The 27279-nt window shown below is 27.3% G+C and overlaps 1 protein-coding gene across 1 annotated transcript; it reads left to right on the top strand.

The window, feature by feature from the left end:
- Nucleotides 1-75: 75 nt before the first annotated feature.
- On the top strand, nt 76-27279 carry LOC145833444 (sushi, von Willebrand factor type A, EGF and pentraxin domain-containing protein 1-like). Its single transcript, XM_082940620.1, has 34 exons — nt 76-587; nt 742-914; nt 1260-1602; nt 1844-2000; nt 2229-2357; nt 2636-2786; nt 5870-6037; nt 7965-8210; nt 8462-8642; nt 9889-10013; nt 10348-10582; nt 10730-10854; nt 11093-11266; nt 11363-11478; nt 11842-12003; nt 14067-14190; nt 14298-14523; nt 18238-18359; nt 18429-18535; nt 18763-18927; nt 19226-19337; nt 20104-20332; nt 20685-20812; nt 21009-21206; nt 21619-21737; nt 22156-22371; nt 22932-23053; nt 23174-23295; nt 23405-23531; nt 23893-24062; nt 24296-24471; nt 26076-26214; nt 26603-26794; nt 27098-27279. The coding sequence occupies exons 1-34, from the start codon at nt 76-78 to the stop codon at nt 27214-27216; spliced, it is 5910 nt and encodes a 1969-aa protein (XP_082796746.1). The 3' UTR covers nt 27217-27279.

Raw genomic sequence — 27279 nt, 5'->3', positions numbered from 1 at the left:
AAAAATATATACCTGTAAAATAACTTGATTCATAAAAACAGAAACTTCATAAAAACTGGTGTTAGATATATGGATATGGCACTTTACACATGCAACAGGGGATTTGAGTTTACAAACCCTGATATCACTAATCTGACTTGCAATTCAGACAAATCTTGGGGTCAATCTAATTTTGAAACTTCCTACAACCCTGAATGCAAAAGAAAACTATGCGGTCAACCGCTAGCTTATGAAAACCATGTAATCAAAAAAATTAGTTCAGCTGTAGTTGATCAAAAACTTCTATACTATTATGATGATATCATCGCTTATTCGTGTGCAACTGGTTACGTTTTTGATCGTAGTATAAAGGAAGTTCCTACATCTAAGTGTGGATCTGAAAAACTTTGGTCTCTCACTGAGGTGCCGAGATGTGTTCCGATTAAATGTGGGCATGCACCTCCTCGGGTACATGGAAGTTTTTTCAATGTTTCCAGTGTCAATCGTTCTTTTTATTATCAAGATTTTGTTGAGTATAAATGTAATCAAGGTTATGACAACCTAAATGGTAACAATGGATTTGAATCTATTAGTTGCACCGCAAATGGGTAAGTTTATTTGAGTATGACAATGATGTGTCGAATATTTAAAACTTCTAAGGATTGCATTTTATTTTTATAAATTTATTTGATCTTTAACTCAATCATTTTTTAATATTATTCAACAAAAAACTTCCTTTATGTAAAACTTATAAAATAAAAGGACTTTTTCTAATTCTCCCTCTGAGTGCTATCCAATGTTTTGTCTTGTAAACGGATTAAGAAGTAAACAAGAAATTTTAAAATCTCATATGAACGAAAAAATTTTTGGAGAAGGCAAAGTTGGTGACTATATCGAGTATTTTTGTTTTGAAGGATATGTAATAGATGGACCTTGTTAGTTTTTATTTTATGTACGAAAACTTTGAAATAGACTAAAATTTGCTTTAAGATATACAAAAGTAGTAATATAGATTTATAGCATATTTTATAGAATAAAACTTATAACTTATAATACAATAGTAAACAGAAAAACTTTAACACTTTAATTTTACATTTTTTCTACGTTTATACAATTTATTAAAATAGTCATCATAGAGGCAATGTTGCCAAAAACAGCCGAAAAGACCAAAACTTATCAACAATTAAAACTAAACATTTGTAACTGCGAAAAAGACTAAGTCTATGGCAACTATGATGTAGGTATAAACTTTTATATGATTGCTAGTTATTTTCTAATAGTGAAGTCAATTTGTCAACCTGACCTTACTTGGACTAAGAAACCTGTTTGCAATCCGGTCAAATGCATTAGTCCAATACTCGTGCCGTATTCTTCTGTGAAGTTTAATATACATGTTACAAAGGAGGGAGGCCTTACAACTAAAACACATCTTAATCCGGATTATGTGTTTACTTATGGAGAGCAGATTTACTATGAATGCAATCACGGGTATCACGATATTAAAAAATCTAAAGTTCCTATCATATGTGATGTCAGAGAGCCCGGAAGTTTGATTGGTCAATGGAGCAATGAATTTCCAACATGTCAACCTGTTAAATGCTTTGAACCTTTATGGAATTTTGTGTAAGTTTCAAACGACATATAATACTGGTACTATACAAAACTTACTTGAGCTACTTTAAATAGAAAATTCACTGCATTTAGATTTTTAAGTTGTAAACATTACAAACGATAAATTCAAAAAACGGTTTTACTACATTCTAAAAATTTTACACTATTTTTAAAAAGTTTATATGACTAACGCTGTATATGTTCATTTTACTAAGTATTTGAATAGAGTTTAATAATATTTTAATTTTTTAAGGATCAATTCTCGCATCGATATTTCAGTAAACAAAAGTGCTACGCCAGTCTTAAATGATCTCCTACTATTTCAATGTGAGCAAGGCTGGAAGACATCTACTGAAAAAAGAAGCTATTATTTAAAATGTGAACCTAATAATAAGCTTATTAACCAAGGGGTTTGTTTAAAATTTATATTGTATTATAGGTCTAAAATTCTATTGAAAAACACCTTAATATATTCCTTTTTGATAACTTTTATAAAATTTTGATAACTTGCGTAGTTACAAGTAGTTTATTTGAAAATTTGCACTTGAACTAAGTTAGCTATCATGCATTGTGGGCTAGTTCTTACTTAACTTTAACGTTTATTACCTTTTTTCGAAAGCCATTGGTAATTTAAACAGAAATTAACATATTACCCAAATGTTCTTAACGAAAAACTAAATGGTTGTGCTTATCCTATCTCATGTGGAGTTGTTCCTAAAGTTAAACATACTGGAATTACAGACACTGAAACGGAACTTACTGTCGGAGTTAGATATTTTTTGTAGTCTTTTTTTTTTAGTTTATTTTTACATTGTAAATATGTGAAGAAAAGTAATTCAAGATTTTTTAATTTATCACACTGTTTTATATTTATGATTTCAATTTAAAAGGCACTAATATTTTGATTTGTTAATCTACTTTTGTTTTTTAACTCTTTTTTTGTTAAGCACAAAAAATTATATATCTATTTTAGTTTTGCCATAACTTGTAATTCTCTTTTTAACTTGGAGTGGCTTTTGTCTTTTAACAATTTTTTAAACGGTAGCAAGATTATGCATATCTATGTGACGAAGGCTACTATTTCGAATCATCATTCTCAGTAGAATGTATGCCAGATGGAAACTACAGTAAACCTCCTGTATGTAAACCTATTTCATGTGGAGATCCTAAAAGGATACCTTTTACTAAAATGGAAGGTTTACTCTTTATATATTTTTTATATAACCTAATAAGTGTATAGAAAGTACTTAAAAATGTATTAAGTTTTTTTTACTTACTTAGTAAGTTATAACAGGAATCTTAAAAGAATATTTTTAAATTTTTGTTTTTTTTGTAATTTAATAGCGGCTTCACTTGCTATTTAGTTTGTTTGAGCCTTGCGAGAAAACACAATCTGTCAACTGGAGCAGAGATCTTTTTCTGATGTTATTTTGTAACCCTGCCCTGTATGGATGGGCTACTTTTAGACAGGGAGCTTAAGCTCCTCTTATATTTATTATCAATTTTTTTACAGCCAAACGCTTAGAGCGTTTGGTGCTGGGGGCCTGACCAATATTTCCCTGATCTATATTTGATAACTGAAATAATAAATACCAAGAAATATAATATAGATACATAGTCTTTAAAACTTTATTTTATAGTTTTAAATTAAGTGTAAAACTGTATAAATTCAAAACAACTAGTTCTTAATTTTTAAGACAGTTTAATATTTTTTGAAATACAACACCAAAATGAATAACTTATCGAGCTGCAAATTCTATAATGTAAATTCTCAAATTCAAAATACATTAACAACAACTCTCAAACAATGAAAACATTAACCGCCAAATGACGAAAATGGCTAAAACTTAAATGTAATTTAATAACAGGGTAAATTTGTTACAATTTGACTTATTGCATTTCGTCTGACGCAGTGTTGATTCAAACTACCTACTTATTATCATATACTGAAATGTTCAATCATGTGTAACTTAACTGCTTGCTGACGACGGTTTCAAAGTACTTCAAGCAACATAATGAGTGTAAAATAAAAGCTTTACTGAACTTTTAAAGTGTAATAGTTATATGTTTATATATAGCACTTATACTTAATACATTTGTTAAAGTTTAGATGTTTTAATATTCTAAATTATCTTTGTATTTGTAGTGTTAATCCATTATTCTGACCTTCTAATACGCTTCTCTTCTTTGTCGGCGCGAGAGCCGATCGATACTGCAGCTGTCTAATCAACCAGATTGGCAGATTGGTGACCATTTTTTTCAAGGGTGTACTAATCTGTTTTGACATATTTGTTGTCTACTAATATAAACTAAAAGCCTATGTTTCGAAACGTAGTCTAAATAAAAGCTAAACACGTACACAAACTGTTTAATAAGTTGAGGCTTAATAATACGTGTAAAATATTTAAAGTCAAATTTGTACAAATAAAACTTTAATAGACAACTACATTAAGCAATCAAATTTATGTTACTCAATTATGGCGCCAAATTCGAAATGTTTGATGATAGTACAGAAGAATGTAGTCTTAATGCTAGACTTAAACTAGTCGTTGACAGCTACCTTCCTATGCATACCTAATATGGTCTTTGCATAGCACAGTTGATGTTGGGTTTTCAACAAGACGGTTTCCATCGGAGTGGACTGATTCTAACACTAAACTATGTATATAAATTAGTGATCTACCGTATCCGGATCCAACCAGATCTCATTTTTTAAAAATATCTAGATCTTAGTTTGGAAAAAAAATCGGATTTGGTAGATTACTTATATAAACGTTTGAACTAACATGAATTTTTGTTTTTGTGTTGTAAAAAACGTTAGCGTTCCACATATTTTTCGCTTATAATCTAATTTGTGCATTTATAAATAGTTTGTTAATATTTTTTTTAACTTGTTGGTACTATCCAGGAACGGAGCTAGCTCAAAAAAATTACGAATCTGCAAAAATTTAAAACATCTGAAATGACGCGTGATAACGTCCTAGCAGGAACAAAGCAATTTAATGTTCCTCTAATTTTATTGAATTTAATATGAGAGTATGCAGTTATGTTGGTACTTAAAAATGAACGGAATGTTGAAGTATGATTGGTAACTGTATACAAGGCGATTTATGTTGCTAAACACCCCCTACGATTCTGTAGCAAGTTACAAAAAATACTAAAACAACTTTTAATAACCCGGTAAGATACCAAGATTTACGCTTGGAAGCTACAAAATTTACAAAAGCCTCATTAGAAGCTTGCATCACGTTCTTCACCTACTAATTGACACCAGATGACCTAAAGATAGAGATTTGAGTAAATTTTGCACAAATTTAAAGTAGTTTTGACGAGTTTTACCATAACACGGGATCAGTCTTTGTAGGCTACGAACAGCGGGCTTTAGGTAATGCGTAAATGTTAATTACAACCTCGCAAACCACGCTATAACACATATAGAAATAAAATACGCAACATATTAGGCTTGCAGAAAAATCAAAATATGTTTCATAAAAACTTTAGTAGGACCAATGCATTTATAAATTGCTTCTTTTATAAAAGGTTCATTCACTCAGTTTGTTGTGTCGAATTTACATAAATCAACATTCAAATATAAGTAATAATCTAAATCTTTAAAGTTTTAGATATTAGTTTAATATACATTAAAAATGTTGGTTTTTATAAATGAAAATCTTGATTTTTAAACAGAATAAGTGAAACTTAAAGAAAGTTCTTGCTGTAAATGTATAAAATAATTTTGTTTGTTGAAAACGATCTGTTCATAAAAAATTAATAGTTTTATTAACTGTGTAGTGTTAAGATAAACTCTACTATAAAAAAATTACTATAAAACAATTTAAAAAGTTTAAACTAAAACTTATTTTGTACACAGAATTTAACTTAAAAGTTTTCGTTAGTATCAAACATGTTCCTTTTCTAAAAGTTGAATACTTATTAGATATCTTTATTTCTTTAGTGTAATTTTGTTGTAAAACTTTTTGACAACATTTTAAAAAGAACATCTTTGACTTTTTATTGCAAAGATTTTTCAACTTATTTTAAGACGACTTTTTTTGAAAAACTTATACTATATAGTAGTAGTTCAAAACAAAATCGTTTTAAGTCATTTTATATATGCTTGTTACTAATTTAACTTAAAAGTTTAATTAATGTATTTTGCTTAACTCTAAAAAGGACTTTTTTATTAGTAAATAACTAACTTATGTAACTTACTCTATTTTTTTTAGTTTATAAAATCTAGTTAGAGTGTAATATATTCTAACGAAAATAAGATTTACAGTAAAAGGTACGACATTAGACGAAAAAGTGATTTACACTTGTATAGAAGGGTTTTACAATTTTACATTTGAATCTAAGTGCATGGCAGACAAACATTGGTCCCCTATTGAAGGTTGGTGTAAAAGAATAAGCTGTGGAATACCTAAAAAAGGTCCATTCGCTGTAATAAGTTAGTTTGAAAGTTAGTTTTGTAATCAACTAAAGCTAGTGAACAAAGTTAGTTGAAATATTGAAATGCGGTAGTATTAAACCAATTAAGATATATGCTTGGTTATATATGTTTTGCGGGCCTGGCGGTTATTGACTATAACGCGCTAATATATAGAAATCCTAAGGTTAATTCTTAGCTAATATTTAGATTGACTTAGATAATTAATATAGTAGATTTATAAAGTTTTGACTACTTATGCAACTGTTTTATGAAAGTATTTTTAAAGGTTGTAGATAACTTATACTACTTATATATCTGAAATCAAGTCTGCAAGTTAAAATGTATTTACAATGATTAAATGTGCGAAAAAGTACAACAAATTGTAATAGCAAAATAATACGAAATAAAGTAATTCGGCTTAAAGCCTAAGTTAAATACAATCGACATCGTTACTAGTAACGATGTTTAACAAATAACATCAATAAAATGTAAAAAACAAAAGCTAAAGTAAAAGCAACAGCAATCTCGTTCAAACGAACCGAGTAATTTTAAACATAAAATAATTCGAGAGATGAGAATAAAAGAAGACGACACTTTACCGCTAAGATTACAGTATGTATCATAAAGTTTAAATATTTAAAAAGATTAACATATGAATAGCTTTTAGTTTGATAAAAGTAATTCCGAAAAAAATCTATGGTATTTAACATTATTCTATTTATATTTTTCTAAATTTTATTACGTAAACAGTGTTTCGCTAAAAAAGAGCTCATCGGTGCTTAAACTAAAATTCTAAAAATAATATGTATGAAAGTCATAAAAAATTGATATAACTTAAAGGATTAGTCAAAATACCAGTGTTTAGTTTAATATTTGATGAGCTTTTCGAGCAAACCACTGTAATCCTTGTAATCCTTGTAAAAGTAAAGATATTTCAATTGTGTTTTTTCAAGCAACAAAACGTATAAAAGTATTTAACATTATAAAAAATAGTAACAACTCGATTTCTACATCTAATTTAAAAATTTTAATTTTACCCCAAATCATACTTATTGGATTTTTTTAAAAACAAAAATAAACTAAACATTATGTATGAAAAACATAACAATAAAAATTTGTTTTGTCCACGATTTTGACAACCGCCGTTATTTTGTTACTCAGAAAATTTTGTTTTAATTAAACTAAAAGATTAAACCAGACACGTTTATAAAACTCAGACAAAAGTGAATAGTTTAGCTGTTTAGAGAGGTAGTGCCTTCGTGTGCACGTTGTCAAGTTAAGATTAGATTTTTTTTGCTAAAACTTACTTTTTGTAATACTTTAATTTCTAAATAATTTTACCGAAATTTCTTGGTCTTTTTTACTTTAAAATTACGCTTAAATTTATCAAAACTTAAAGAACAAAGGTAATAAATTAGGGTAAGTGTCAAAATTGCACAAAGGGACACTTTTGCACGAGGCGTCACTTTTACACAAAGACACTTTTGCACGATGGGCACTTTTTCACGAATGGTCACTTTTGCACGGATTGACAATTTTTCACAGCATCAGTTTAACAAGCGGTTTAAACTTAGTGTCAGCTAATTGGTAAGCGGTTCCTGCTGTTTGCTTGAAGAACGGCTCGAAACGATTGTATTGGTAGTTTACTATCAACGTTACACCTTACCCATGGTCGTTAAGCGGTTCCTTTGCCTTCTTAAAATTACGTTTTTTTAACATTTTAGAACAATCCTTTTTATCGCGTACTTTAACTAGCTTATACTAATTATGCGAAAAAAATCATTGATTTACGTTTTATAAAAGCATTGTTTCTCTTCATAAACATAATGCATAATTAATTGGTTCTAATTAGTTCTAATTTTTAACTAGTTCTAAATATAAAAGTACTCATTTAAATATGCTTCCACTGTGTAAATATTTTTTTTATTTTAAGTAAAATTTACAGCATACGAAGGAACGCTTTATAACGACGAAGTTTTATGTTCATGCAAGAGAGGTTTTGAAAAAGATTTAGAATATACCATAACATGTTACTCTAAAGGTTTTTGGTCAGATATTTGTACTGGTTGCAAACCTATAAAATGCATAGAACCAGCTGAAATCGAAAACGGAAGCTTTTTTGATATTAACAGACGAAATAGTTTTGATGATCACGTTTTTAATGACTCAATAAAATATAATTGTTTCAAAGGTTTAGTTTTATCAATTTTTTTTTAATATTTTGGTAAAAAAAACTATGTTCGATTAAATCAATACGTTTAAACTTTTATTTTAAATACAACACTAATATACAAACCTCAAGTTTTTTTTTGTTAACCTTTATCAAAAGTATAAACTGTATAATTACTGTGTAAAGTTTTACATTAACATAAACTACTATATAAACTGTAAGTACTTATTTTGGATACTTAATATGTTTTACTAGTTTATATATTTATTTAGGTTTCTTCTCTGAAGATGTTTTGACATCAACTTGCTTATGGAACGGAAAATGGTCGCTTGATTTCGCACCCGTTTGTAAAAAAGTTTCATGCCCAGTTCCTAAAATACAATATGGGTTCGTTACGAATCTGGTTGACCATATCCTGTTTGAAGAAGAAGTTGTTTATGAATGTGATACAGGGTGAATAAAACATTTTATATTAAATAAAACTATTAGTAAAAATTAGCGGTGTTATTCATTAGAAATCTTATAATTCTAAATAAGATATTTATAACTTAGGTGAAGTAAAACAATTTAAGCTATAATGTTTTAAAAGTTTATATTTCAAATGTTGAGATATCTCAAGTTAATAAGTACTAAAATATATAAACATGATTGTTGTGTATTTATAAGGTAATGACACCAAAAACAATTTGAAACATTTTCGATTTATTAAAAGCTAATAACTTTTTTCTATGCTATAACTAGCGAAGAACTACGGTGGTCAGAAAAATGTAAGAACTTCAAATAATAATAAAAAACGTGATTTTTCTTTAAATGTAAATATACACATATACATGTTTTTTTAGAACCGCGTTGAACTGTGCTGGTTATTGCGTAGATACACTTTGTAAGTTTTTATTTAGTTGAGTATTTTTCAAATTGCTGTAATTATGTTCTAAAAAACATTTTAGTTAGGATCTTTTATACGCAAATATTATTAACACTAAACATTTATGAACATTTAGTTTATCGTAGTAGTTATTTAATTTTTAAAGATTTTTATTATAATCCTCTGCTGTTTCTACTAGTGCTGACATATTTGGGTCGTCTAATAACACATTGTATCGGTCAGGTACGTTAGTCAGCTCAGGATTACTTGCTTGTATACGTTTACTAGCACCAAAAGCCTTTTCAGCCGTTTGCACATGCGTAGCGTGCTTAGTAACTAGCTTCTAGAGGCTGACAAAAGCTTGGATTTCTTGCTGCTAGTACTTAAAGTCTGTATCAGGGATTATTAATAATGAATGAATTAAACTAAGTAATCTACAATTAAACCTACTATATAAAAAAAGTTACTATGGCCTAGCCTATCAAACAGGTATTAAAAATATAACTTTTTAGATTAAGTTGATAAAATTTTAAGTATTAAACAAGCACGAATTCAGCACTCAACTTTTATTATACTATGTAAACAAACTACCATCTTAGAAAAGAATTCTAGAAAAAGAGGTAATTAGTATCTCGCTGAAGGAAAATCTGAATGCGCGCTTATCGACGTAAAGTTGAAAAGCGCTCTGTTCAAAAAATTCAAAAACACGCGCTTCTCTCGCAGTGCTCGGCTTTTTATACCATTTCTGCGTTTTTTCTAAGTTCCTTCAGAATCAGACATGATAAATATGCTTATATTATTTTATCAGATATAATTTCGATAATAAAATCATAGGTACGAAGCTAAAAACAAATTAAAAACTATTTGCACTGCTTTATCCACACTTTCTCACGAACCTATTTGTTTACCGAAAGTATGTGGTTATTCTCCCAAAACTCGCCATGCTGCAGCCACAAATGGTTTGTGTGATACTTTACTTTTTTTTGTTTGGTGTTATACACAGAAGTTTTAGAACGATTTTTACTTGTTTCAAGCTAATAATTTTGAATGAATCGTTAAAGATTTAATTACTTGAGTATGCTTTGAAAACTTTTTTTAAAACTTGCATGAAGCTTATACCCTAAATTGTCTTAATTTTTTATAATAAAATAAAGTTTTTTGAAAAAAAAAAGTTTTTGTTATACTTTATAATTTTTCTCTACTATAAACTAGTAAAATATACGTTTTTAACCATAATCTGAAATCTTAAATAACTTAGAATCTAAAAGCCTTTTAAAAAACTTTTTGTTTCAGATAACTATGAAAAGTATACATATCTTGAAACTTTAAGCTTTGAGTGTTTTGCGGGGTATAAATTAGCTAATGGTAAGCATTTATACGATGTTACTTGTGAAGCAGATGGTAAGTTTACAAAAATGCCTGACTGTTTACCTGTATCGTGTCCCGAAATTAAGAAAATTGATAACGGAAATGCATCAAATTTTACTGGCTTTTATATGGATAAAATTGAATTTACTTGTTATGATGGGTCAGTTATTTTTTTTTAACTATAGTTTTTTTTTTTTTCTTTCAGATTAAAAATGGTTCAAAAATTATATATACTTCAAAAACCTCTAATTTTAGCAACGATACAATTAATTATATAATCATCGAATTATGAACAATTTTGTATCAGCTATAAGTTACACGGAGATTCTTCAATAACTTGTAATGAAAATAGTCAATGGTCAGCTTCTGTACCGAAATGTAGTCCAGTTGTGTGTGGTCGTGGTCCTTCCATAGAGAATGCTAAGATTGATGGTGAGCAACAAAAATATTAAACTAACGCACAAACTTTGTATTAAAAACATTATTAAGCTAATTAAAACCACTAATTCAATTGAGTAAAAAGCGTATGTAGTAAACTCGAAATTATTAAGTCAAAAGGAGTTAATTGGATTTAGATAAAGACTAACAAAATTATATATAATAGTGAATTTATTTAACAATGTTTTATTTTGTACACACGCGTAATTAAATTAAAGAAATTTCAAAACAGAAGACAAAATCTATGTTTATTTGGACGAAGCAAAGTATAGTTGTGTTGAAGGATTTAGACATTCTGAGTCTTCGTCCAAAAAAATCAACTGTTTAAGCGATGGAAATTTTGACCAAAAACAAAAAATAACTTGTGATAGAATATCATGTACTGATCCTTATCTTCCCCAATATGGTTGTTTTTTTGTCAAAAAAACTCTAAGATTATTAAGTTTAAAATCTTAACATTTTAAAATGTATTTATAATCTTAAAATATTTCTAACATGTTAGCTGAAATTCTAAGCTTTTTACTTGATGACTTTCTTTATGAAGATTCAATATCTATAAAATGCCAAGATGGGTACAAGTTAAATATACAAAACAGTAAAGTTGATGCTAGTTGTACTGTTAGTTGTTTCAAATATTAATTAATTCAAAGGTATTTAATTTAAATAGTTTTTCTTTTCGTTCTTAACCTAATCAAACTACCTATCAAAGCATAATAAGGTATGATTTTAAAAAATATTATATGTTTTTTTTAGTTCTAACTTTTATTTAAATTAAATTATAGTTTAAACTATTTCAGAATTTTCGTTAAAAGCTAAATAAGAGTACTTTATAAGAGTACCTTTTTTTTATAAGTTAGCAACGGTGTTTGTTTTATTTTTTACATTGTTTCAACTATTTATTTATAAAGCTAACTAAATATCTGCCTTTTTTTATCTTTTACACCTTCTTTATTTAGTCGGTACCTATATTAAAATACTCAGGCTAGTGGAAATTGGTCAAATGATTTTTCAAAAGTAGAATGCTCACGAGTCCTTTGTGAACCCATAGTACCAAGTGATCATTTGGGATTAATAAAAAACAACAGTATTGTAAAATTTCAAGATACAGTCTTATTCAAATGTGAAAAAGGATATACACTAAATGTTGTTTCTTAGTCTACCAATTCTTATTCAATTTTTAGTTTTAAATTATTGATGTTTATTTTTCGTCTAACGCTTGATTTAAATTTAAAAACTTAGGTCCCTAAATAACTTAAGTAAATAGTTTTTAAAAATAGTTTCAATTTAGTAAAATCATCTCTTTTAAAGTTTTTAAAGCTTAAAAGTTTAGTTATTTATACAAATTTTTATTTTTAAAGTTGTTCTATAAAAGTAGTAGTTTGCTTTAAAAAGATAAGATATCAAAATATACTTTACTAAACACAAAAAATTTTAATTAAAATATTTCTTCTAGCAAATAATTAAATCTATCTTTACGACTCAATAACTGTGGTGTACGACTCGATAACCGAAAGGTTTTTTCGTACACCAGGTGCGTAGACCAAATTTTTTGAGCGCTACTTTATCGTTTAATAAACAGTATATATAAAATAAGGTTATTATTCAAACTTGAACACCTTCTACAGAGCCTACTTGAAGGGCTATTAAATAATCTATTAGTAAAAAACGATTTCAAAATCGTACTTTTCCAATATATATATATATATAATAAGGTTATTATTCAAACTTGAATACCTTCTACAGAGCCCAATTGAAGGGCTTTTAAATAATTTATTAAAAAAGTACTTTTCCAACAAATTCTATATATATATTAAATAAGTATATTATTCAAACTTGAACACCTTCTACTGAGCCCACTTGAAGGGCTTTTAAATAATTTGTTGAAATATACGATTTTTATTTTAAATTTTAACTGGCTTAAGATTAAAGACAATCTTTTTTGTCTTTAAGAAACATTTGTTCCAGTATTTTTAAAATCGTACATTTCAATAAATTATATATATATATACCACAGATGTTTTTGTGTCAAAACTTTATTCCGACTAACGGCGTTTCACTGCTCTCAAATAAATTTAAGAACAGATCTACGGAGTCTATAAAATATTAACACACATTAGAAAAAAAGCATGTATAATTATGTATATTGTTTATGTGAGTAGTAACTATAAACGAACTTTATGGTTTAAAAACAAAGTTTTGAATAAAAACATAAAAATATAAAATTGTCTACAAAAAATACAAGTTTAATAAAAGCACACTAACCTCAAAAAAGCTCTAAGAATAGGCAAGTTTTTAAAAATGAAAATTAAATTAAGTTGTGCAGAAATGTTACGTCATAATAAATTTAACAAATTAATTAATAAATAATGCAGCTTAAAAACATGAAGTATTAAATTTGTAAGTGTTTGTGATTGTAAATGTGAATGTTGTGAAATAAATAAGTGCATAAGTAGACAGAGTTATTTAAAGTAGAATCGTCGGTTGTGGGGACAAATATTCGATAAATTTCTGAACAAGCGGCAAGATTTATCGAATATTTGTCACCACAACCGACGATTCTTAATTAAATTTTCATTTTTAAAAACTTGCCTATTCTTAGAGCTTTTTTGAGGTTAGTGTGCTTTTATTAAAATTGTATTTTTTGTAGACAATTTTATATTTTTATGTTTTTATTCAAAACTTTGTTTTTAAACCATAAAGCTCGTTTATAGTTACTACTAACATAAACACTATACATAATTATAATTGCTTTTTTTCTAATGTGTGTTAATATTTTATAGACTCCGTAGATCTGTTCTTAAGTTTATTTGAGAGCAGTGAAACGCCGTTAGTCGGAATAAAGTTTTGACAAAAAAACATCTGTGGTATATATTCCGATAAGCTTAGCTTATCAGGATCTCCAGGATTTAACGCCATTTAACGTTACATCTTATATATATATATTTATGTTTAGCTTGCAATTTCCATTCTAATTTTACATTATTATCTAGCTATGCTTTAGTATTAATAATAATTCTAATAAAATACATAAGTTGGGTTTTCGTTTTTTTCTAAACTGTTTAAGTATAAAATAGTTTATATTACACAAATTTTTATTAAACTTAATTTAAAAGATTTTACTGAGTTTCAATTTCTTAAAAGTTTAATAAAAATTACAAAAAAAGTAATGCCAAATTAATCTAAATTTTTTTTTTTTTTTTGAAAAGGGTATAAATCAAGTCACCTGTCTTGCTAATGGCTCATACGACAGCGAAATACCATTTTGTGAGCCGATTTCATGTGGTTTACCACCATACATAGAAAACACGATTGCTAGAGAAAATGAAAGAGGTAACTTGACAGAATTATTAAAAAATAATAATACTTTAAACATTTATTTTTTAAATAATAGATAATTATACATTACTTTGAAAACAAAGTTCTAAAACAATTTCTAGAATACAAGTTAGATGAAGTCGTTACATACCAATGTTTAGCTGGTTACCAACTCAAAAATAGTTCTTTTAGTCAGTTATCATGTGGTTACGATGGATTTTATATTGGAAGCGATATTGTTTGCGAGCGTATCAACTGTGGAAAAGCACCATTTGTACAAAATGCATTTTATGAAAAAAATGACTTAGTTTTGTTTGAAGAAATTGTATCTTACTCTTGCAACGAGGGGTAAGAATTATTTTTTATTAAGTGTATTACATTAGTGTGTTGAAACAATTTTAGTTGTTTTATAACCCTCTGATTCTAATAACTGATGCGTCATTCCGTAATAGTTTAACTTAGTCTATGATGATTATAATATTTACTTAATATATAATCTTTTTATTGGCTAAAAATTATTTTTTTAATCTTAGTGATTTCAACGTATACTTTACTATATAAACTTAATATAGAACAAAATACGATACACTAATTTTATCAATATTAATTTACTTAACTACGTTCTACTGTTAATACTAAAAGTATAGGTTCGGCACTCATTGTTTATTATACAATGTTACTAACAAGCGATAAAAAAATAAACTCACACACATGCAAGTCAGAGCTCGATGGTTTGTTTGCAGGGCAACTTTTACTAAATGTATTAGCGTTTGTTTACATTCCTGAGCAATTCTTACTGAAGTCAGAGCCAAGCTAGGACTGAAGCGTTTGAAACGTCTAAAAGTCCGCTTTGGTTGAACTACAATAGAAGTTTCTACTTGAATAACGGTTGTTGAAAAACAACGAAAGCTGGAAGTAAATTTAGACCAAATATACACTTGCTTTAGTTTTTTGGCAATTCTTACAGAAAAATAACTGACTGTAGAAGTGTAGAGCTCGAATATACAGTAGTAGCGATCAACGAAAGCTGAAAAGTGTATTGAGTGACACTTGCTTTCGTTTCTCGGTGGTGTTTGTTGAAGTCAGTGGACTACAGTGTAAGTACAATGCTGAGTAACAGTCGCTAAAAAAAAAAACGAAAGCTGAACGCGTATAATCGCTAAAATACAATCTAAGTGACTTTCACAACTATACCGAAACACGTTCTGGTAAACGTTTTTCGGGGTTCTGTTTGTTACTAAGTCAAACAATACACAATTCAAACTAAAAATAGTGAAATTTTGTTCCTAAAAAATCTAAAAAGTGCCTGCTAAAACAAAAGAGCGTTTGCTTTAATTGTAACTAATTGTAACTATTCTTGCCAACAATGATAGCTAGCCGAAACGAAAAGCGAATAAACCTGCAAATGCAAAGCGCACTCGTTTTAAACAAAAAGCTGCGACGCTTAACTACGACAAAAATTTTAACATTTTACTCAAGAATATTCAAAATCTGCGCTGAAAGTTTTAAAACTGTACGCAAAAATATTCATAAAACTGCAAAAAAACTCCCTTTTCAAGCCGCGTTCGGTTTTATATAGTATTAACCAGGGGCGTCGCGTGGGGTGTTGCACTGCCGCAACTGCACCACCTTGAAATTTTGTAAGAAAAAAAAAAAGTATCTGTAGCGTTTTCGTTATTTTTTAGAACGAAATCTCTTTTAAAACTCCAATTTTGAAAACGACCATTTTGCCCACTTCACTGCCGCAAACTCTTAGCTGACTGCCGCAAATGAACTCAAAAAAGCAAAATTTCTTCAAGAATTACCGCAAAATCAATATCTTGCGGTAAGTAAACTAAGTTGAAAATTCCCTAAAACAGGACATGCTTAAGTGTCATCTACAAGCTATTGTAAACATAAAATAAAAACAAAGCTAAGCTACTGCAAAGGATTAAACTTGAGTTTATATACCCACATGGTTTTTTTTAAATTTAACAGATCACTTCTATTAAAACTGGACAATAAAAGAACAAAACTTGTCATGAATTAAATATTTTGAAAAAAAAAAGATAAGAACCTTAAATCACTAAAGTCTAAGAAATTTGATTTTTTATTTTAATCTGCATACATAAACTTAATTATAATTGATTATTGTTATCATAAAATTAATAAAATATTTAATTAAATTATAATTAAATGTAAAGTTTAAGTTCTGAAAAAAAAATAAGAAGTTTATTATTAACTTCTAGTTCACTAGAAAAATAATTTAGACTTATATTAAATGAAAACTAGTATTATTGAAACAGTCACATATTTAAATAAAGTAAATAGCCTTAACTTAGAAACTTTGATTACTTAGAGTAGTTTAAAATTTTAGGAAAATTTAGTCTACTTTATATGACTTTTGGTTTAATTTTTTCATAAACAAAGCAAAAGTTTTAGATAAAATTGTTGAAAAATGGTTGCCTTGCCTCATAATCAGGATAACTTAGAAATGTTAAAAACTCAAGATGACCCAAGATAAGTTAAAACAGACCAAATTATAAAAATATTCAGGCTGACTAAAGCAGTTTTAGTTTTTTACTCTGAAAATAACAAGCTTATCTAAAATTAAAAAATAAGTGTTTTACCCCTATGGCCACATGAAAACTAACAAACCAATTTTTTACTGCTATAAGGGTTACTTATTTATAAATTATCTTTAAAATTCTGTAAAAGTTCAACAGCCTCACCAACTAAACTTTAAAAAATTGGGCTCCTGAGAAAAATACTGTAATCAAAATGAAAAACATATTAAAATTAAATAAAGAAAAGATACCCTTTTAAACTATTGAATTTTAAACCTCCAAAAAAAACATTAAAATTAGAAAAAAAGTTAATAAAAATCTTAATGTTTGTAAAAAAATAAGTGCAAAATAGTGAGGGGTAAGGGGGGGAAGGTTTATAGGCACTTTTTTACATTTTGTTCTTATTTTAACTTTTTCAAAAAGCTAATAGTTACTCTTTAATAAACTTGAAATTTCCAATTAAACTTTTAGTTACAACCGGTCAAAGCCAGAGAGTACAATGATTTATTATATAAGGAGCAAATCAAAACAGCAAAAGAATACAATTTTACTGAAAACCTATATTCTCCATCATTCTTAAAGCAATTTTTATCAAATTTTTTCATCCTAAGTTTTATAAAAATTGTTTACTTTTGTTGAAGAGAAATTTAAAATTTTTAAGTATCAATATATATTTTTATATATACAAAAAAAAACTTTTGTTATAACTTTTTTTTTCTTAGTGTTTCAAATATCTATTTCAGCAATTTGTTTTTTTTTATAAAAGAAACATCTAAAGATTTTGAGGCCAACTTATAAAAAAAAGGATATGATTTTAGTGATTTGATTTATTTCTTGTTTGAGTTTATATTATATTAATAAGGATTCCTTTGTACCTCTGACTGTGAGTTACCATATCTCAAAAGTTAATATGAATTTTTTATATTGATAAAAGATGAGTTGTAGTTAAATTAAAACTTTATAAAATAATTTCAGTCAAATAATTCTAAAGTAATTTTTTAGGGCATAAAAGGGGGGGGGGGGGTAAAACATTTTTTTAAGCGCTGTTTTAGTTTGTGCCTCCCATGAGGAACCTTTTATTGCCTTTGACTTTGACCAGCTATATCTCAAAAAATATATTGAATTTTTAAAATCTGTAAAAAGTTATTTTCTTAAATAATTTTTTTTTTAAATAAATGTTTTATTTTTAAACAAAATTTCCCAAGTTACATTAGCAATTTAATGTAATTGTTGTAGAAAAAGTTCTTTATTTAAGATAAAAAAAGAGTTTTAAAGAAGGGGATTTTTTTTTTAATTCTGCACCACCTAAAAAAAATACCACGCGACGCCACTGGTATTAACCTGGAGTAAAAAAAAAGTTTTTAAGTCTCTCGGAACAAGCAGATAAAGCTTACAGTTTACTGGTTTTTCATGTAATTTTTGTTTTTCTTTAACTTACAACTTTATAAACTAAACTACATCTGTTTCTTTATTTTTTGATAAGTTTTAGTTATAAAATACGTGAATTTTGTTACAGGTTTGAAATAAGTTCATTGAATAACTATTTATTGATTTGTACTGCAAACGGAAGTTTTGACAAAAAATTGCCAACATGTAACAGAATATCTTGCCCAGAAAAGCAAAAATCATATAACAACAGTAATATGTTTCTAATTTTTAAGCTTAAATTATTAGTTTAAAAACGCTTTAAAAATTAAATAAAAACAGTGGTGTATGATTGCAATGGGTCAGAATACGAACATATTTGTGTTATAACGTGTCAAACTGGCTATTTATTCAACACAGCACAAACGGATTTAATTATTACTTGCCAGGTTTTAATTTTTTAACTAAGTAAATTATTAAAACCGTCTTTATTCTCTATAAATGTTAAATACAAATTTTCAAGCTAATTCTAAAGTTGATTTAACTGTTTTCTAAAGTTCTAAGTATTTCACAAATGAAGTTATTTTTATTTTCTAATGATATTTATTTTATGCTTTAGAAATCTAGTATATAAAACCGTTGTTAGTTCTGAAATTTTTAGTTGACTTTATTACAGTCTAACGGCGAATGGACAAGTACAGGCTTAAAAGAATGTAAAATTGCAACTTGTGATAAGATAATAACAAAGGACAAAAATCTTCACATAAGTACTGCTGTTGATAGGTTAATGATATACCTGACGAAATTGACTTTTTCGTGTAGTAATGGATACTATCTTATTGTAAGTACATGTTTTTAATCATATAAACTTTATTCTTAAGAGTTTTAATCTTAATAATCTTTAAAATACTCGTTTATCTGTACTTAATCAAATTACTAGCAAAACAGCTTCTTAAATTGATTAATATAAATTAAAAACTAACTACTATAACATTAGGTTGTTTCGCTTATATAGATAGCTAGACATTTTAAAAATATATTAAAAGATATCTACCCTTAAAAAACTGAATAAAAGTTAGTTAAATGTCTTTTATTTATGTAATACACTTAGATTTATTTGTTTTAATACATGGTAATAGGGTGAAAAGTCAATAACTTGTCAAGCAAATGGTAATTGGTCAGCGGAAGTACCTTACTGTGAAGCCGTTAAATGCAAAAATACAATCGATTTAAAGAATGGTATACTTACAAGTTTGTGAATTTTTACTTAATCAAGTTGTATAATCATTACTTAATCTTAGTATTATTTTTGAAGTATACGTACTAGGGTGCTTATAAAAATGCAACCTTTAAGTTTTCAGCAAGAAAAAATTATTATTTGAGAAACATCACGAAAATACCCCCTAAAGTTTATCTGATTTAAAAAAAAATAAATGGAGGCTGTTCTTAATTTTCTGAAACAACCCCAGTGTAAGCTGTATAGATCCCAAAAATGCAACTTTAGAGATTTTAGCTGAAAGTAATTTAAATGTGGCACTTGTGTCACAACAACACATTGTGCGGAATTTAAGACGATTTAGTTTAACGGTGGCACTTCTTGATTTAATATATTTGTTTATCTTTTTTTGTAAATCTTCTAAATCAAGATGGATCTCCATGAAGTTTCCTGATTTTTTTTAATTCTGCATAATGTGTTTTTATGACATTTTCCACATTTTAAACAATTTTCAGCTTAAAAACTTTAAGGTTATATTTTTGTGTCAAATACAGTTTACACTGCGGTTGTCTTCAGGAAATTTAAAATAGGCTCTTTAAAAGTTTTTTTTTCAAATCAGCTAAATTTTGCATAAGTATTTTTTATTTTGATATTTCCAAAATGTAAACAATTTTCTAGCTGAAAACTTAAAGGTCAATTTTTATAAGCACTTAACGGACACTTGCACCGTAAACCACTAATTTCAAATAAAGAGTACTAAAGTTTTCAATCAGGAACTTCGTACTAATTATTTTTTTTAAGCAAATGATCATGTGTTTGGAGACAAGGCCATTTACGAATGTAACAAAGGATACCGTTTGGCCGAAGAAAATGTTTGCTGCCAAACTTGTCTAAGTGATGGAACTTTCAGTAACGAATCGGTCACTTGTGTTAAACAAGCTTGTAACTCGCTTCCCTTAGTAGAACACGGTAGTTTCTTAGACAAGAGTTACTTGTTCGGAGAGACTGCAAAACTAATTTGTGAAGAAGGGTTCGTTGTTTTTTTTAATGTAATTTTATAGAGTTTGTTCTTTACTTTTTGATTTTGTTAAGATAACTGTTACATCTATTATTTTCGCAAAATTAAGGTAAATAGTAGTCTACTAGTTATACAAATAATTTTGTTGCAATACATTCAAAATTTACTTAAAATTAATTGAAATAAATTTTACACTCAGTTTACTTAATAAAATTATTACTTTTTCAATACATAATTTACTAATAGTTTTTACGAATATATTTGTATAAACTAATTTATAGCTTCAATAAAAATTGTTTAAATCATAAACAAACATTATTTATTAATCAATTTTCACTTAACTACTTCCTAAAAATTTAAACAGGTTTAAACTAATTGGAAACGCTTCAATTTTGTGTGGATCAGACGGAAACTTTATTTTAAATACTAATTTAAAATGTAAAATCATCAGTTGTGGTCCTGCAATTGAAATATCTCAAGCTGAAATTATAAGTAATTTTTGTACTTTTATCTTTATATTTATGATTTCAAATCACAAAAAACAACACTTAATAAAAAACGAGTGTCGCATGGAATGTTGTTGATAGTCTTGCAGTTCAGTTTAGTGCTAATATAAATAAAAAGAATAACAGTATATACTATCTTTTAAATTAATAAATAGATAGTTTATTCTAACATTATGTTACAGACAAAAAATCAGAATACCTTTTCGGTGAAAATGCTACTTATAAGTGTATTAATAACAACCGAATGCTTGGATCTTATGACGTGGACGAGTCACGTGAAATTAACTGCAACTCTAATGGACTATTCGATATTGATGATATCAATAATACTCGGTGTATACCTACAACTTGCGATCAAGCTGTACCGCTAATACCAAACGGTCAGTGTGTAGAAAAATAGCGTATTTTATTTAAAACAGAAGCAAAAATAACGTAATCGTCCTAGTAAGTAGACGTCTTTCAGGTTCTTAATCAGTAATAAGTTATTGTTAAGATATTAAATAAGTCTATTATGTTTCCATCTCTCCTTTTCTACCATTTTATATCCCTTTTTGATCCCAGCAAATCCTGTTGGTGTAAAAGGTAACAAGTATTTACATTAAACATTGACAATTTTGTCAACTATATAATGAAAAATATTTGTGTTTAAACTTCATAGCTATATTATTTAAACTTTGATGTAAAAAAGATTTATTTTTTACTTTAAACGATGAGATTAAAAAAATACTTTTTTTTTATAAGGTTTAAAGCTAGTCAACAGAAAATTAATGAAATATGTTAAATTTTTTTTAGGGGAAATTCTATTACCAGAACTTAGCAAAGTATTTGTTGGAAGTAAAGTTGTTGTCAAATGTAATGATGGGTATCGTATTAATGGTAGTAAAAAAAAATCATTTGAATTACTTTGTCAGGTTAAATATGTTAAAACTTGTTTTATTGAAATTTCGTATAACAGCTTTGTAATAACAGACTTTTTTGGTTACAGTCTTCTATGAAGGTATTTAGTCTTGATGTTTATATTTCTAAACTCTTTTTAGATAAAATATATATTTTTCTATCTAATAAACATAAGAAAAAAGTTATATAAGATTACTACCTTTGAAATTTATAGTGCATGAAAGTTTTATTTTCTTTTAGATTTTGTTTAAATTTAATGAAATTTTCATTACAATTTTAACTATCATTTTAAAGCTTTTTACCTAGTTAAAGCATAGATTTAGATAACTCTATTTTTTTATTGTTTTTAAATGGCTAGTATATATTGAATCATTTAAAAACTGTTTGTAAAACTTTTTAACCAATAAAGATCCTATACTTGATTATAAACAGAGAAGTGGTTATTACAACATCGAACCAACGACTATTACTTGTGAGCCAGTTAAGTGTAATCCATTAAAACACTTGGTTAATGGTGAAATAGACCTGGAATTTACAATAAAGCATCAAACTAAATCTTTACCTGAAAGAAAGTCACTTTTTGTATCAGAAAATTTGTTTTTCCCTTCACTAGTAACTTATAAGTGTGATTTAGGATATGTTCTAATGGCTAGTTTACTTCTTGTTTTAATGATTAGTTTTGCTGGGTTAAATTTTAAGTTTATTACAAAAGTTTTTATTATTTAATTATATACTAGCAACACAGGTATTGAAGATATCTTAAAGGGTTTGTCTTCACAATATGCACTTGTGCACACTAGTATGTGTAGAAATTATTATTTTGTGCACTAAAAAATTTTAAACTGTAAGGTTTTTTTTTAAATGGTGTTTTTTTGGTCTTTTTCTATTACAAAAAAACTAATTATAATATAAATTAATTGTAATCATCAAATTGTTTGTTTTTGAACACACTCAAAAAATATAGTCTAGTGTGCACAAAATTTAATTTCCAGTAATTTATTCTGTACAGCTTTTAGAAATTTTTAAGGCCACTTATCTTAAAAAGTTTAAGTTAATTAGTATAAAATGTTTTGTTTTAGTAAAAAAATAGTTTACTAACAGTCTTAAATCACTACTTGCTAATACTGTATTAATAATTAAACACTAAGTTTTACTTTTCATCAATTTAGACAAGAAACTGTTTTAAATGCAAAATAAAAATATAACAGGGGTTATCAAAGCGTCAATGTCAAACTGATGGTAGTTGGCGTGGTGACTCGCCATTTTGCCAAATTATTGATTGTGGTAGATTACCTCGTTTGTTAAATGGTGTAATACAAACTCCGTATTAGTTAGTTTTTTATAATCGTAACAGCCTCATGTTTTTATATCTAAGTTAAGTTGATAAATAGAAAATAAAAAAGTTATTTTGTTTAATCTAATAATATTTACAAGTTTTTTTTTTTCTCAGCACAACTGTAAACAGTGTAGTTTATTATAAATGTGATCCTGGATATAAAGTTAAGGGGAAAAAATCTACAAGGACTTGTGAAAACAACGGGTCATGGAGTGATAGGCATTTTTCTTGTTCACGTTTGTTCTAAAAACTTTTTTTTAATAAATTTTGATAAGACCTGTCACGTAAAAAGTTTTTTAAACTTTTTTAGCTATGTAAAAAATGACTTTATAAGTTTTAAAACAGCACTATCATGTGGTAAGCACTATGAAATTAAATATGGTAGACTTTCGAAAACTACAAGTTTATACTTTGGCATGACAGTTGTTATTACTTGTCTTAAGGGATTTCAAGCACAAGGTACTACAACAAGGTTGCTTTAAATTGTTTGTACATTTGACAAAGTTTAAACTAAAATGTATGTATAACAAAGTACAAATACTAGAATCTAAAACAAGGCTAAAAAAATTGTAAGTATTTAAGGTTGAATATAGTTTGACGCTAATTACTAATCTTTTTTTTATGTTTTACCATACAAGATACACTATAAGTAACTATTTTAATAGTTTATTTTTCTTACTACTTGATAAACTTACTTCTTTTTGATTAGCTTATGAAGAAGTATAAAGTTATTTGATTTACATTAAGTTCAGTTTTAAATTATAAAAAAATAAAACCTTGAAGTTTATAGCTGTTATAATACAAATTAACCTAAAACACGCTACTTTTTACAGACAATGTATGGCAGACGGAAAATTTTCAGGTAATTTCAAGGGGTGTCATCCAGTTAGCTGTGGAGTTCATGAGTATGTAATAAACGCTAACGTTTCAACAAGTGATAAGGAAGTGTTTTTTGGTGAAGTTGTGCACATAAGCTGTATTGAAAATTCAATAATTGACAGTGGTTTGTTGAACTTTTTTTGTTATCTGTTCAAAAAAAAAGTACTATTCTTGTTTAACTAACACAGTTTAATAATTTAAAATTAAAATTTTATTTAAAATGCCTAACCAAAATGTTAGGGAAATAGTAAGAAGTAAACAAGAGGTATTACAAAATACTTTTTCATTTTTAGTTTTTAATCTTTTTTCATCTTTAAAATGTAAATTTAGTTGTTTTAAATTAACGATTCTAATCAGGAGATACAGAAAGGCAGTGTGGGGCAGACGGTAAGTTTACTGGAGAAGAACCAGTTTGCTTGTATGTAGTTCAAGGTAGAGAATTGGAAATTGACGCTGCGGAAATGCTAAAAGCCGGTGTTGAAATTCAAAATATCTGCCTTCCTCCAAACGGGCTTGTAGAAAGAGATTTGGTTGTTAGTATGCATATATTTTTTTTTATATACTTTATTTATTGAAACTTTTTGACACATCAACATGCCTAAAACACCTATATATTAACACAAAGAATAGAAAAACATTGTTGTACGTGTAACCCATAGATGTTGGTATACTTAATTTGTTGGGCTACTAGTCGTAATTAAATCCTTACTTATTTGATTACTATCTTTTAAATATAAGATGCTAATTTTTATAAATCAGACAACACAGTTTGAACAACAATGTATTTATTATAAAAAAGAACCACAAAACACTATTATGAAAACTCTACTTCAGAAATTTAAGTTACTTTTATAAATCAAATGAAAATAAATAAAACTTTAGGTTTAAGTGAAAATTTAACAATTTAAGTTCAAGTGAAAAATGCTTTTAAACCTTTAATTAATGTCAGAACTATAAAATATTTAGAGAACTATAGAACAAATGAATATTATTTAAATAATAATTCTTATACTAAAACCATAAAAGTACCCTAACAGATTTACAAGCAAATAATGCTATAAAATATATATCTAATTCTTAGTCTCTAGATCTTATCAACAACTGTAATAATAACAAATGTAACTAGAAAGAGCTATTCAATATTATGATTGAGTGCACAAATCCATATATGGTCATTTTGTCTACTAAAACTACATATTCAATATTCAAATATTAAATGAAAGTTAACGCAGCAGGTTCATTACATAGGAAGCTCCAATTGAGTTTACGGCGGTTAATTGGAAAGATTTGTTATGCTTGAAAGTTTTAAGTACTCTGATTATGTACTTGTCACGCCGTACTTGTATAAGTGTTTTCTGTTAGATTTTGAAAATGTCTATAGCGTATGTGTTTAGAATTCTTTTCTAGTGATTATTACAGTATATATTAAACAATCAAAACGAAATATTACTATAAAAAATGAAACTGAAAATGTTTTAAGCTATCGCCAGAAGCTTATCGGACAAGCTTTAAAATTTATTTTAAGTAATAATTAGTATCTTGGAACTTTTTTAATGATTTTTAGGGCTGTTGTGATTGCTAGTTTGAGCAAGCTATAAAACTAAAAAACCTAAACAATGTCTTAGAATATTTTATTATTATTTGGTCTTAAACACAAAGTTTATGTTTTGAAAATTCAGGTTTATCCATCTAGAACGCACTTTTTAGAAGTTAGTATAAACTTTATATAATAAACTATTTGAGAAAAAATGCTATTGAAAAAAATTCTCAATAAGTTTTTTGGAAAGTTTAAAACAGATGAACTATTACCTGTATTTCATTCAATAACTTTAAAGTTTTAGTTTGTTGTAGCCACAGATAGATCTTCAAGGCCATTTTAGTTAGTGAAATCCAAATGGAGTTTACTAAAATTATATCATTACAACTATCACAAACTATTTAAAAGCAAATTCGGACAAAAATTTATCAAACACAAACATATGATTATTTTACGACGAAAGACTTACTGAACACGAAAAATAATGCTGAAAAAAATTCGACAAAACTCTTGTTTTATGTTTTTAATTTTATGCTTCAATATAAGTTGAGATTGTTAAACAAATAAAAATGGTTTTGATGTTTAATTCAAACGTAACAGATAGTAGACCAACAAGACTTATATCTAGAAAATGAAACGATTTCTTTCAAATGTGCAGATGGCTACATGCCGTGCAAAGGGCAACGAATGAAGTCTACTTGTTTCAAAGGCAAATTTTTAGACATTCCATCCTGCAAAGGTAATAAGTTATTTTTATTCGTAGTTGAAAGTCTTATACTTTTATATTTATCTAGATCTTAAGAATTAATGCTATTACGTCAATTTTTAATAAAGCCTTAAAATAGTTTTATTAAATTACTTTACATATATTTAAATTAGTTTAGAAATTCTGAAATAGTAATAACAGTTTACACAGATAATATGATGGGCCGATAAGTTTGGTTTAAATTGCTTACTAATCGATGCAAAATATACTTAAAACAAAACAAATACTGATTTTACATGTGATCAGGTTTAATAATTGTTTATCAAACCTTCTTAAGAAAAATGTTGACACATATAAGTTTCTATTTAAGTAAACTGTATATGTTTTTTTAGTTTTAATTAATAAAGCTCTAATTCCTTAGCAATATGTCTTCACGAATGCTTGAACGGGGGGAAATGCACTCATCAAGGTAAATGCAAATGTCCTTTGGGTTGGTCAGGAAAACGATGCAACCACCCTATTTGTGTGCTTCCCTGCCTCAATATGGGACATTGCATTGAACCTTTTAAATGTGCCTGTCTTCAAGGTTGGGTAGGAAACAGATGCCAAAATCGTGAGTTTTTTTATTATTCTATCCAGTTAAGTGAAAATATGTTTAAGGTAGCATATCTAAAGCGTTTGTCGACATTTTTTAAATCAGCCTTTGGTATTTAGCTTTTTTTACTTTTAATTAGTAATAAAAATGAAGTGTTTTATAGTTTTTAAGCATCAAAGTTTTAAACAATGTTAACCAGTTTTAGTTTGCTTCTGCTGATTTCGCAAAAAAATAAGTATTATTTTTAATCAAAAATCAATAAAAGTTATCAAAAGTTTTATCAATTACCTTCAATCAATCTTCTTTTTTTCAATATTACAGCAATATGCGAGCTTCCATGTAAAAATGGAGGAGTATGTATTTCACCCAATAAGTGTCAATGCAAGTTCGGTTATACTTCACGTGACTGTTCAATTTCAGTACTTTCTGGCTTTTGGTAGATTTTTTAGATTAAAATATTATAAGTAATTTTGACTTGTTATCGTTGCTGTATTTAAAGTCAA

This window comes from Thalia democratica, chromosome 4 (assembly GCF_965202585.1).
Source record: "Thalia democratica chromosome 4, ktThaDemo2.hap1.1, whole genome shotgun sequence".
Classification (NCBI taxonomy): domain Eukaryota; kingdom Metazoa; phylum Chordata; class Thaliacea; order Salpida; family Salpidae; genus Thalia; species Thalia democratica.
This window is presented reverse-complemented; position numbering and strand designations above follow the sequence as displayed.